This window comes from Simochromis diagramma, unplaced genomic scaffold, assembly GCF_900408965.1.
Source record: "Simochromis diagramma unplaced genomic scaffold, fSimDia1.1 OVJJ01000293.1, whole genome shotgun sequence".
NCBI lineage: Eukaryota > Metazoa > Chordata > Actinopteri > Cichliformes > Cichlidae > Simochromis > Simochromis diagramma.
In genome coordinates this window covers 15886325-15899414 of record NW_024386801.1, presented here as the reverse complement: position 1 = coordinate 15899414, position 13090 = coordinate 15886325, and the positions used below count along the sequence as shown (strand labels likewise).

Sequence of the window (13090 nt, the reverse complement as noted above, 5' to 3'; positions counted from 1 at the left end):
ACTCGGGGCTATAAAGAGGCCTATGCACGACCCTTTGTGGTTCCACTTGTTCACTGTCCAAGGTTTTTCCATATTCTCATTCTCACTGATTGCCAGCAGCTCAAGTATATAAGCTTTAGGTCACGAGTGAGCATGAACGTGTGCGTCGCCTCTGTAAAAAAAGCACAAGTATTGCTTCTCTATATTTTAGCATACACAGAGCACTTTGGGAATTTTACAGTATGCCACACAAACATGCTGATATATTGATGCCATTCAATGTATTCCAGTTTTTTATTTTACACCTTTATATATAAAGGAAGCTCCTTATTGGTTGGCTCTCACTCCACCCTCCGCCCCTTTTCCCCTGGTTTCCCGGGCAACCTTGTCAGGGTGGAGGAAAAGAGCAAATCATGTGAGGGTAAAGCATCTTTCTCTCTCTCTCCCCCCTCATTCCCCCCTCTCCCTCGTTCTCTCTTGTCAGTGAGTGTGGTGTGTGTGTATAAAAGCCTCTCTCGCCATGCTGTCACTTCACTCTGAGCTCTTCATTGCATCGCAGTAGGCAGGCGCAAGGGTTGAAGACAGGGGAGGGGATACAACCAATGGAGGTCCCTGCTAGGCATTTCCTTTGACCTTCCCTCCCTTTGTGCCTCTGTCACCTCTCCTGCCCACTTTCCCCTCTTCTCCCAATGTATTGTACATTCCCCTCCTGTCCTCCCCGTCCATCCACTCATTAAACGTGTCCGCTCAGCTTGGACGGTGGCTGCATCGATGCAAAATGGGTTGTGGCAATTCCTCAGCCACCAGCACCACAGGAGGGGGTGAGTGTTTCAGGAATCTCTGTGTACATCCGTTTGTGTGTGCGATACTGGGTGAGTGTGTGTGTGTGTGAGGTGGGCGAGGGGGTTGGAGGGGTTTGAAAGAAAGAGTTGCCACTGTATCTGCAGCGATGGGAGAAGATGTCTTGAATGTCAATGAAGTGTGTCGGGGTTGCCCTTGCGTTTAAAAGAATGTGTGTGTGTGTTTGTTTGGGGGCGGGGTTGTGTGTGTGTGTATGCCCGTGGTGGTCTCTCGAAGCCATGGGTGGCAGATCGATCACGAAGGATCTCCCTCGTCTGAGGCACCTGGGTCTGAAGAATGCGCCGCTTTGATGCAGATCGCGGCTCCTGACACCATAAATGTGGCGTTAACATCTAAGTGAACAGCTTCTCTCTCAGCATCTTAGTGCTTGTTTGAAAGGGTTCACTGAGGATGGAAGACAAGCAATTTCACTGACATCCATCCATCTTTGTCTTCCCGCTTGACTGATGTTGGTTGTGCCCTATAAGCAGGCGGCACTAAAAATGCCTAATCAACAGCCAGGTTCATTCATAAAGCCTGGAGGACATATTTGAATGGAAAAAAAAATCCTGTATCGCGTGATTTTACCAACTCTCACTGGGCTATCGTGCTTTTCCGTTTGTTATTTTCCTCATAAAACACCTTTCTTAGTCGACGTAGGCTGATTTTAGACATGTTTCAAGTTTTGCGAAGTAAATCTCTGGGCTCCAGAGTCAAATTGAGGTAACTATTTTCCTGAAGTATCTGCAGGATTACCTCACCCACCACTGCCTATTAAAGCACGGTGTGTGTTTGTGCTTCTGCAAATGTGCGTGTGTGTTTGCAGGCACCTAATCAGTACTTAGCAGGTGCTTTAACAGAGCTCAGAAAGCTACAGGGAAACACAGTCCAGTGTTGTTTCACGCTTTAAATGAGATCCACCTTGAGGTACACAAAAGGCATCTCGGCAGTTGTGTGAGTGTACTGTAACTGTGGTTTGTTTATCTATGAAGGACAGCAGCTGTGTTTGTTTCTGCATGGCAGGCCCTAGCCACTTTTTCTGCTCTTAGAGGTCAGCGATCAGCACAGTGTCAAGGGCATGTGACATCCTGTCACTATGATAAATTTCGACTAGTGGCTGCACTCATTTGTCCATAGAGGCTGACACCAGGTCAGAATCAAGTGTTTATGCTTTCTGTAAATAAAGATAAAAGCATTTCTTGTTTACATTTCCTATTATTTCAATCTATGAACAATTATTTTGTCCCTATAATTTGTTCTGTTAGTGATAAGTTGCATATATACACACACATACCTGTAACTGGAATGTTAGCCTGCAAGTATTCATCACAGAGAACTTTAAGTTCAATAAAATTAACTTTGCTTTGGTTTGATTTTAGTGAGGGACAACGTCAAACCTACAAATGCACATTTTCAGGTATAAAGTTTAAGAACTCTGATGTGCAGCTGTTATTTTGCTTACAAAACTCAAAATGACGGCTTTAGTGGTTCTATATCACATTGCCTGTCCCTAGTCTTATGCACCCTGATGTGCTGCCTTGGATATGAATGAGCTTTTGTCAGGCCACTGAATAGGCCCCTGTGTCGTGTCAGCATTCCCTCTACGAGGATAAAATGTGCTGTAGCCTATTTGTGTGTAATGTAGATTATCCAATTTTCTACTATTGCAAGTGATTCTTGTGGTGCTCTTTTCAAGGTACATTTCTACTCTTATAAAATAAGGTATAACATGAAAAAGCAATTGGAGGACGCAACTGAGGCTTTTGTTCCACCGCTGTTGTCAATGTGCGACTGTACATTCAAGAAAAAAGTCCGATGATCCTCCTGCAGAATGCATTATGATGTTATTACAATTCAAATCAAGCTCAGTTGACTGCCTGCAGTTTGGCAAAGCACAAAGTGTTGTCGGTCCATAAAAGAGTCAAACAGCATGGAGATGAGCTCAGTGGGTATCTGCAACTGAGGCATCATACAGTGTATGTCCAAAGTTATTTTACAATATGTTCCTCTTTGTAGATCAAGTCATCACGATGGTTCTTATCAACCGGTTAACGTGCCATGTCACAAAGCTCAGATCATCCCAAACTGGTTTCTGGAACAGCTCATTTAAAGGCTATGAGAATCACAGGCATCTCAAACATAGGCTGTAAATGCTGTTAAATTGGGAATGTTCATGCTGTGTATTTGCCGTTATAAAAAATGAATGAATAAATCCAGCATTAGTTATAACTTTGGTCACTAAGTCTTTGAGGTGGTGTGCAACTACCTCCACAAAAAGATTTCAGTAAGTAAATAAATAAAACACCAGCTTGCAGTGATGTTGTGAATATTATTGTGAGCACCAAAGATTAGTGTCACCAATTCAGTATCCGACTAAATGTGAAATAAGGCCAATATCACATCTTCTGTTGCTGAATTATGGTGCTGAGTAATGGCCAGAAAAGCATTTTTACAGAACATTATAAGGTCACAGAAGTTCACCGGTCATCACCTCTATTTGATCATATTAGGCATTTCTATTTGTCACAATTTGCATATGAATTTGAGTGGAAGTCAAAAATATGTTGAGTGAGGATCTTTGACCACCAGATTCTAATCAGTTGATCCTTGTATCCCAGATTTAACACACTTCCAACCAGGTGTTTCCGAGATATCCTATCATTTCCTGGATATATGTTATTGTCCCAGTACTTAAACGTTGTACATTGCGTATAAGGTTTAATGTGTGATCTGTAAAATGTTAGCTGCTGAAAAATGTTCTAAGGCATTAGAAATGAATATCAAATATTACCTTTTGAAATGCAGTGAAAACATTAAAAGCATCTGATAACAAATAACGACTTTAAATAAAAACGTCTCTTGTCCCTTAAAAGGTTGTCTCATTCGCAAAATTTAGACTAGACTAAATCTAGTTTAAAATAAAGGCTGGGATAATTAAATCCACCTAATTAAAATGTGCAATTATTAACATTATAAAGAAATTGTATTTATTGAGTTCATTATTGGACATTAGACATTTTAATTAGGTGGATTTTGTTGCCTTTAAAAACTAGCAAACAAACAAATAAACTGTCTCACCTTGCATGAAGCTAAGTACCTTCTGTATCGTGCAGCTTTTTATTTTAATGGACGGATATATGAGTTGTGTGTGTGTGTGTGTGTTATTTTCTTTTCAAGCATTTCCGAAAATGACCACGTCTCTGTAAATCCTGTATCTTAGTCACAGGGTGCACTAAATTGGGTCCATCCTGTTGTTCAGCAGCAACATTTCTCAGTACAGGAAATGCATCAGCTGTGACTGAGGGGAATTGCAGTTAGGTAGTCAGCAGTGTTTACTTGAGTTTAAGCAACAAAAGCATTTTGAATATAGTTGGCAGAAGTTGTGGTTTTGGTTAACAGTTCATTCAGCTTCAACAAATAACAATTGTAATGCCTGGTTGAATTTCACGTTTGTCGAAACCGCACGTGATAATTACACTGGGAGGGGTTCGTTCTACACCTTCCGAAAATATTGCCAGTTAACGGTTCACTTTCGTCACCCTAGCAATTAAAGAAGCCAATAAAGTGTTGAATTTTTGTAAGGTAAGTCTGATAAGTGTGGCAGATACAGAAGTAGTGTAGGCATTATTTATGCACATTGAAGTATCTAAAAATACAGTTGCCAGTATACTGGGCAAGGCCTTGTTTTGCTCACAAAACAGCCTCTATTCTTTGTGGCGTGGATTCCTCGAATGACATATTTGCATTACATCACTCTTGTAGAATCGTCAGCTGCACATTCATGCTCCCTTTGTGCTACTGGACATATTAGCAGTGTTATGCTGAATGCAGATCTGCTGACTTGAGATACTCTCAGGTCCACCAGACTTGTCATGAGACCAGTGTGAGACAATGTTTGTGATGTGGTGTTCTGTCATACTTTATGGGAGCATAAAGGAATCAATACATTGTAGCACATTGGGTGCATGGATTTTTACCCTTGAGACATTGCACTGCACTTTTGCAGCAAGACTGACAGATTGGAGAATGATGTATGAATGACGCTGGTGCATAGGTGTTCCTAATAAAGTGCTCAGTGAGTGTGTAGTTCACATTCAGTGACTGTTGATTAAAAACCTGCTGTGCAGTTCACTGATCGTAAATGCAAAGAAATTAATTATCAGTTTGGTAAAACACACCTGCTTTGACCACTTGTACATTTCATAATGGAATGAAATTAACTTCTGGCTTGTCATCTGTTCTCAGGGCCAGCAGAAGCCTCCAAAGATGTGTAAGTACTTAAGCCATTTTCTAATTATTTAAAGTATTTCTAAAACTCATCATCTGCAGGCTCCAGGCCTTGAAGGTTTGCATCAAATTTTACACTGTACAAAATTAGCTTTATACCTCAATGCTGTATATTAACACTGACACTTAGGGTCATTTAACAATGGTAAATATGCAAGGGTTTGACAGTAAAGATCATCATTGTTAACATTTTTTAATTTACATGTGTCTTGATGCATGCTCAATCATCCAGGTAAGAAAATCTCCAAAGGTTGATTCTGTTCATCTGGACGTAGCGTTTTCAGTGGGAGACACGTTTTGTCACTCATCCAAGTGACTTCTTCAGTCTCAGCTGACTGTTTATAAGATTAGGGAACCCTGCAGTCAGCTGAGACTGAAGAAGTCACTTGGATGAGTGACAAAACGTGTCTCCCACTGAAAACGCTACGTCCAGATGAACAGAATCAACCTTTGGAGATTTACATGTGACATGTGAAGTTGGGCACCACAGTGGTGTGGTAGTTAGCAATGTTGTCTCACAACAATAAGGTCCTGAGATTGACTCTGCCATCTGGCTGGAGCCTTTTGTGTTGACTTCACATGTTCTCCCTGTTTTTGTGTGGGTTCCTCCTACAGTCAAAGATGAACAGTTAACAAAATCTTAGGCAGCATAATGTAAAGTATGGTTGGTTACACCGTTGTGCAATAAAGAGGATGCACGTTGTATCACAAGACAGCTGATCAGTTTGTTTCATTAGGTCATTTACACAAGGCATTTTGTAGAGGTTTATAGCACATTTGACAGTTTGTCGTCAAACAATAACTGTAATCTGGACTTTTTTTTCTCAAAATAGAATTACGACTTTATTCTTAAAATGATTTTTCCCTCTAATGTGGCCCTAATACTCCTGCGTAGTGGATTGTCCCAGTTAACAGTGACAGAAATATTTTAATTTCAGACTAACCACTCTGCTTTTGTTGTATATACTTTTGGTTAAAAATAATTTATTTTGGCTCCCAAATAGTTTTGTGTTCTGTTCTTTATTTTTTCTTTTTTTTTTAAATTCTAATTGAAGTACAGAATATATACTTTTCTTTGCTATCTAGAATACAGTAAAAAGCTTTGGGAGGGGCAGCTTTTTCCAAAGCATTTCCTGGAAACACTGTGTATGTGTGTTTGTGCTTTATTGTAGTTTGTGTGTGTAAGTGTGTGTATTCCCCTTCATAACCATCTGAACAGCCAGCACAGGACCCATGAGAGCTGACAGTGAAGCATTGACTCAGTGAAGCTAATCACAGCTATCTATGTCTGTACTACACAGCAAACTACCACACAAAAGCTCATGCACACACACTCACAGAGCAAGACACACTGTTAAGGGAATAATATACTCACAAAACTGAAAAGTGTGATACAGCTTGGCTTGCATAGGGATAGTGCACACAGTGAATAAACCTTCACATCGGCTTCATGTTGTTACCATGTTTGATCTTAATGATCAGCCACCACATCAAACCTGAGACCACTTTAAGTTTGTTGTTCAGCAGGCCTGAAATAAAACTGGCGGTTTGGTCTATAGAAGTTCCTGACAGAGAAGTATTCCCTACAGGGCTTGAGCAGCATACTGAAGATTTCTGAGGCTAAGCAAAAGAACAATGTTTGCACTTTCTCTCTATTTTGTATATTTGTGATTTTTTTTTTATTTCCTCTCTGCTCCCATATGACCTGACCTGTGCCCATTCTCTCAATCAGGACAGAAGATCCCTCAGCAGAAGATGAGAAAAGAAGGTACTTTGCAGCGCCCTTGAGTGCACTTTGCTAAGACGGCTATACTTGAAATGAAATATACTTGAAATTTCTTATCGCAAAAATGTCAAATAGTTTGTTTTGCAGCATTCTCATAATAAAGTGCAAGGTTTAAACAAGTAAATGAACAATAACTCAAAAAATAAATGAATAAAATGATAAATGAATTTCATTTAGAGGTCTGTAAGTTTGATGGGATACTGGTAATGCTGTTAAAAACATCCACTAAAACAAAAATCAATGCCATCTATGGTTTTTAATTGCTACTTGGTCTTTAAAACCTCTCCTCCTCTCTCCTCTCAGGAACTATGGTGGTGTGTATGTAGGTCTGCCAGCAGACCTAACGACTGTGGCTGCCAGCCAGTCCAAAGCTACACGTAAAGGTGAACTGCAGCACGCATTACGTACACGAATCTCTCACATTTAGAAGCAGAACTCAGTGTGGCGAACAGTGAGCTGTTATACCGCTGACATCTGGCAGCCTCTCAGGCATCTCACCACATGAAACCACGCCACCACGTGGAACCACGTCGCCAGCAGCGTCTTCGGTTTTATTTGACCTTTATTTTTTACTGAATATTAATGAGAAACATTTACTTTGCTATACCCAACAGGGTACTGATATTTGCAAAGTTAAATATAGTTGACGACAATTATTCTGTCCAAAAATTGTATTTTTAATCAACATGGGCTTTACAGAGAGCCACATTTTTGTGCATATTTTAAATGTCTTTATGTATGTAAATGACTTTCTGATGGAGAAATATAAGTGATAAACTGCCATGCCTCCTGAATTAAGAGTTTAGAGTAAACTCACATCGCTCTTGCGTTTTGCGGCCCTGAGGGCTTTCTTCTCGCATACATGTCCTTGTGCTCATTGAGGTTAAATATAATAATGGATTGATTCAGTTTTGTATCCTCTGGCATGAGAAGTATTGGCTCTTGTTTTTATTGAAGCCAAGATGTTCAAACTGCTGGGTGGAGTGTGTGGGTGTTTTTCAACACAGTCTTGACTGTGAGACAGAAACACCAGAGAAGAATAAAAAATTTTTTGTCAAATAATTGTCCTATAAATATCTGAACACTGACTCAGTTGTTTCTTCCTTCTTGCAGACTAGCAACCATTCAAGGAAACGCAACAGAGGTACCTGAAATATGAAGCCTCTTTTAACATTGCTTATTCAGTGCAAAAGACTCATGTGAAGGCCGCTGACTCCATTTTTTCTCTCTCATCTCGACAGGATCCTGCATATTAGTTTACGTACAAACAGTCACATTACAAGCAAAGAGCATGTAAGCCCTCTGATTCTGCCCCACCACAGACTGAATAAAGTCTCAGGCACTAGTACTCTACGAAGATGTGGACGGCCTGCTGGGGCTGGGGGGATGTTCCCTCACAGAGTAATGGGTGGCAAAGTGAAACAGAGGTGCACATCAGAGGCCTGCAAGTGGATTGTATCATTGCCCTTTACTTTGCAAATACTAGGAAAGCACTCAATCTGGGACTAGCAGCTGTGGACAGCGGCACCGGACTTATCAACAGTCATCTGGATTTCTCGGTCAATTCACTGGAAATTTCTCTTTCTCAGGAGGAGACAGATGATCCAGCCAACTTACTAAATAACTGGGTGGGGGCTGACACACTCCCAACAGCCCTCTGCAATAATAATCACTGCTCAGTTATTTCTCTAAAACGCCATCAATGATTCATTGTGTGGCAGGGATAGAGTTATAGAGAGACAGAGATAAACCAGAGTTTCACACACACACACACACACACACACACACACACACACACACACACACACACACACACACACAAAAGCAGCAAACACATTCCTGTTAACGTATAATAACGGAACATCTCAGTGTTGTTGAAAATAGTGCTGATTGCAATCAGGGTCCTGCTGCTGCAACAGAAAAGTCTGAAATGACACTGATTTTAACAATGGCTCTAAATGTTAATAACAGCGACGAGTCAAGTCGACGGTTTCACAGATGATGTTCCTAAATGTCCCGAGTGCAGCAGGCAGGTCGTACCTGATGTTATCACTTATCTTGGCCCCAGACTGATTATGTAACCACAGCATATGAGTCATGATACTTAGAGGAGCTCTCCCCGTCCACCCGTCTCTCTCTCTTTGCGTCCTTCTCAATTGTCTGCAGGATTGTATTTTCCTGTTCCCCCTGTTTATACTGCTTGTGGCTCATTCACATAATTCTTATAATAATTTCGCTCCAGATGTAGAACTGACACAGTTTCTTCAAATCTCACAACATCCATGTATGTTACACACAACTGAAAAAAGAGAAAAAAACACGTCTTAATATTTCATATTCATTTGCAAAAAATTGAAAAATAAAAATAACAAAAAAATGTGAAGAATAGAGACAGCCGCCCAAAAAAGTGAATTCTTTTCTCTTTTGTGAAACTGCCGTTGTAGCAACTCCATTGAATTTATTATAATTCTCCTTTATACTGTATAAGCATAGTTGTTTTATGTTTGTTTGCTTTTTGTTATCTTTATATGAAATGTGTTATTATGTATTTTTTTAGACTGTCAACAAGTCCTAATGGAAAAAAAAATGAAATCAAAGATTCTTGTGTCTAACTTAGGCTTTGCTCAGTCCACTCTAAGGTTGAGATAAACTCTGCGACCCTGTTCACACTTAATGCTAAAATGCTTCTCGGGCGATTGGATCAAGATTGGACTACAGAGACACGTTGCTGTTTTATATCTGCGAATCTGTGACAATCATGTGTCTCCAGCTGTCTTTGCTACTGTTGTACACAGATGTTTCATTGCCACTCAAGTGCCAGATTTACTTTAGGTTAGCAAAGAGAACGAGAACTAATATTTGTGTACGAGTTATTCCGGCTATTGATATTGTAATTTGTGAGACAAAATGAAGGAAATGTTCTGTCTGCAACAAGGACGATGCTTCATAACAATTTTCCAGGTTGTTTCTTGTTTTAGGCAATTCAGAAAATGAAAGCATTGACCTTACAATAAATATGTGGCTCAAACCAACACAGAAAGCGCTTTGAGTAAGTGGATCAGATTGCATGATATTGATTGTTCTTTATCTTTAGCACTGTCCGTGTGTAATTTGATCGCAGAAGGTGCGATTTATAATCAAGTGTAGGCAGGGTCTATGTGTTTCTCCACCATATTGTTAAGAGATTTCTTTTTAAAGAACTTGGGCATTGCAGGAACAAATGAATTCTAATAGATGGTGCATTAGTAGATCAATTCGTTGTTGGGATCGGTCCATTTGTGAAGTTTGTTGACCTCGAGAAAAAAATACACAATATAATCAGCCTTATACTTTAACAGTAAAACCTCATCAAGCACTACGATGTTCCCAGAAAAGAAAAAAAACATTACAGCTGGTCGAGCATTAAGGTCTAAGGTCATTTGTCAGCCAGACTCTTGACAGTTCTCTCCTCTAATGAATGTACAACATCTTCCACTGACCAAGACTTTAGGGGAGGGTGGAAATAGGCCAACTTTAAACACTTGAGATTCAAGAGATGTTCTGTCTGAGCTACAAAAAAGCTCTTTATACGCCTGTCTGTGTAACTCTGACGGCCTCAACTGACCAGCCTCATAAAAATGAGGACTTGTTTCACCCTGCCAGCACACAAGCTTACTGTTTTATCAGTTTTTCTTGCGGGTGGCGCTTCACATCGACGCCCACTAGCTGCCAAGCTGCGTCGCCAGTTATCAGTCGAGGTGATACCAAGGGATTTCGTGTAGTGTCTTTTAATTGCGAGCCATTTGTCTACTCACATTGTTGCAGTGTGTGCATTGTTCACCTGTTGTAGAGACAGATTATACTGCAGATACAAAGAGCTGCTTCATGTACTTTGTAGTTAATGGCGAATAATAAAAGGAGCTGAAGTGTGCCTACAGTGCCAGATCACAAATTTGATCAGCAAACCCACCTGAGACGTTGCATTTTTGCTGTCCCTTTTCTTTGATGTCTACATTTTTTCCCTACTGCTGTCCCCACCGGTGGCCTTTGGCTTTTACAGCGTGTTGTGCTGCCTGCCTCTCCCTCTTCTATCAGCCTCACGTTGCCCTTTATGGTTGTTCCTCCTGTATATGATGAATGTCACTGCCTTTGCCCTATTCAGTTATCTTAACAGGGACAAGGGGGCAGAATGTGGATGAATATAACCGTCTGATGTCCTCTACATTAAAATGCTGCTGTAGTTGCTGCAGTACAGCGTGTTGAATGTAGTAGGGGTGGGCTGTGCTTATAGAAGATTTTTGGGGGGAGGAACTGCTATGGACGTTAAATGCTAAGCAAAGCTAGCTACCAGCAACCTGTTAGCTTAGTGTAAACTTTGGAAACAGGGAAACAGCCTACCTTTAAAGGTCACCATTTAACACGTAACATCAAAAGTAAGATTTAAAAGGACACGTCTGTTGATACAAGCAAGAAAGGAATGAAATGCCTTTCTTCAAACTGTAATACTATTCCTTTTGTGTATTAAATAAAATTGTTACGGTTTAGTTGTATAATGATGCTGAAAATTCTGGACACCACCTGGAGTCAAAGTAGCTGTTAAATAATTTATTTATTCCAACACTAGAAAAGACCTGAAGTAGTCATAGAAAACCCTCCACCCCCCCACCAATGTCACTTCATGGTTTTGACCACTGTAAAAATTTTATGAATCAAGAGGTAATAAGTGAGGTTCTTGAGTTGTTCAATGATGTTCTATGCTTAAAAAACATTTTATGGGATATTTATCATGTCTGTCTTTCACGCAAAAATAATATTTACTCATCACTCCTTTCTAAACCTAATCTATCAATGATGCTGAAGATTAAAAAAATGTGACTGCCTCTGTGCAACAAATCCACAATTTTCTGATTGAATTATCAACAATTAAAGACTTTTATATCGTCTGCACACAGCTGTGTTTATTGATTGTGGTCTTTGCTTGAACGTATCTGCCTCCTGTAATCAATAGGTTTCAGACTTGAGGGATTAAAAGTGTTCTTAGTAAATATTCCAGACTGCATGAAGAAATAGAATAAGATTTGCTAACTGCCGTGGGCCTTTGTGCAATAAGATCAATCGCAAGTTCATCTTGATAATTGGTTGTGCTGAGATCGCATGAGGAGAGGTAAAGAGGAGCAGGCTGGGTTCACTGTCCCCTCTTCTACTGCATGCAAACAGTTTGAGCCTCTCCACTGATCACATATCATGTTCTGCTCCCGGTGCAGAAACTAGAAAATATAAGCTGTGCGTGAAAAAGAAAAAAACAGAACTTCCCTAATAAGTAATCAAGGGACATATATCTGCAGCATATAGGACTGACTCACATATGAAATTTTTTTATTTTTTTTTTATCATATATTCCATTTTTCTCATATATTGTCATATACATAATAGCCTTCATGCACATATAAAACATCCCAAAGAAGCAGATGTGGTTCTCTGTGACATGCAGTGTTAGCTGAAATACTTTGTTACACAAGCTCTGCTAAAGAGTTATTTCTTCCAAATTACAAAGGGCAAAAATGATAAGTTCTAGTATTTACTGAACTTTCGAACTCTGTCTATTGAAAAATGTGTCCTTTGTGTTACGTCACAGACTAATTACCTTTCATTTTTTAACTTTAAGATGAACGAAATCAAATAAAAAAAATCTATTCAGTACTTAAATTGTTCTGAGACTAGAATTTCAGTCAGAGAAATCTCAGGACTGACAATTAAAATCAAGGCCACCTACAAGACTAGGCACCATGAGAGACAGGAGAAAAAAAACACCGTAGTCTGTATTTGGTAATATAAGTGAACAAGCTGAGTGAAACGTCCCACTCAACAGAACACCAACATCAAACACAACAAAAAGGTTTGCACAAAATTGCTCCCGTCTTTGTGTTGAGGTAATCATGTATATGTAGCATGCACAGATAGAGATCTGACTCTGTGTGAACAGTGAGAGGTACGTGATTGAGAGCAGGTCCTTAATCATATCATCTGTGCATCTGGCCCACCATGAAATAGCAGGTGGGCCAGAAACAAATCTGGTAATTCTTTGTTTTTACGTTCATTGGGCCCCAATCAGCCCAAATATCAAAGAGAAATTCAAAATGCATGCCGTGGAAGAGTTCGGGTCTTAGGAGGTTATAGAAAATATAAACTTAATTTTTTAAATTTTAATTGAAGCTAATT

General features: G+C 39.8%; 1 protein-coding gene across 1 annotated transcript; it reads left to right on the top strand.

Moving 5' to 3' along the window:
• The first annotated feature begins 335 nt into the window (after nt 1-335).
• On the top strand, nt 336-11818 carry LOC120730063 (overexpressed in colon carcinoma 1 protein homolog). The gene is made up of 6 exons (XM_040026161.1): nt 336-800; nt 5065-5089; nt 6839-6874; nt 7196-7275; nt 8006-8036; nt 8134-11818. The coding sequence occupies exons 1-5, from the start codon at nt 758-760 to the stop codon at nt 8008-8010; spliced, it is 189 nt and encodes a 62-aa protein (XP_039882095.1). The 5' UTR covers nt 336-757; the 3' UTR covers nt 8011-8036; nt 8134-11818.
• Nucleotides 11819-13090: the final 1272 nt, after the last annotated feature.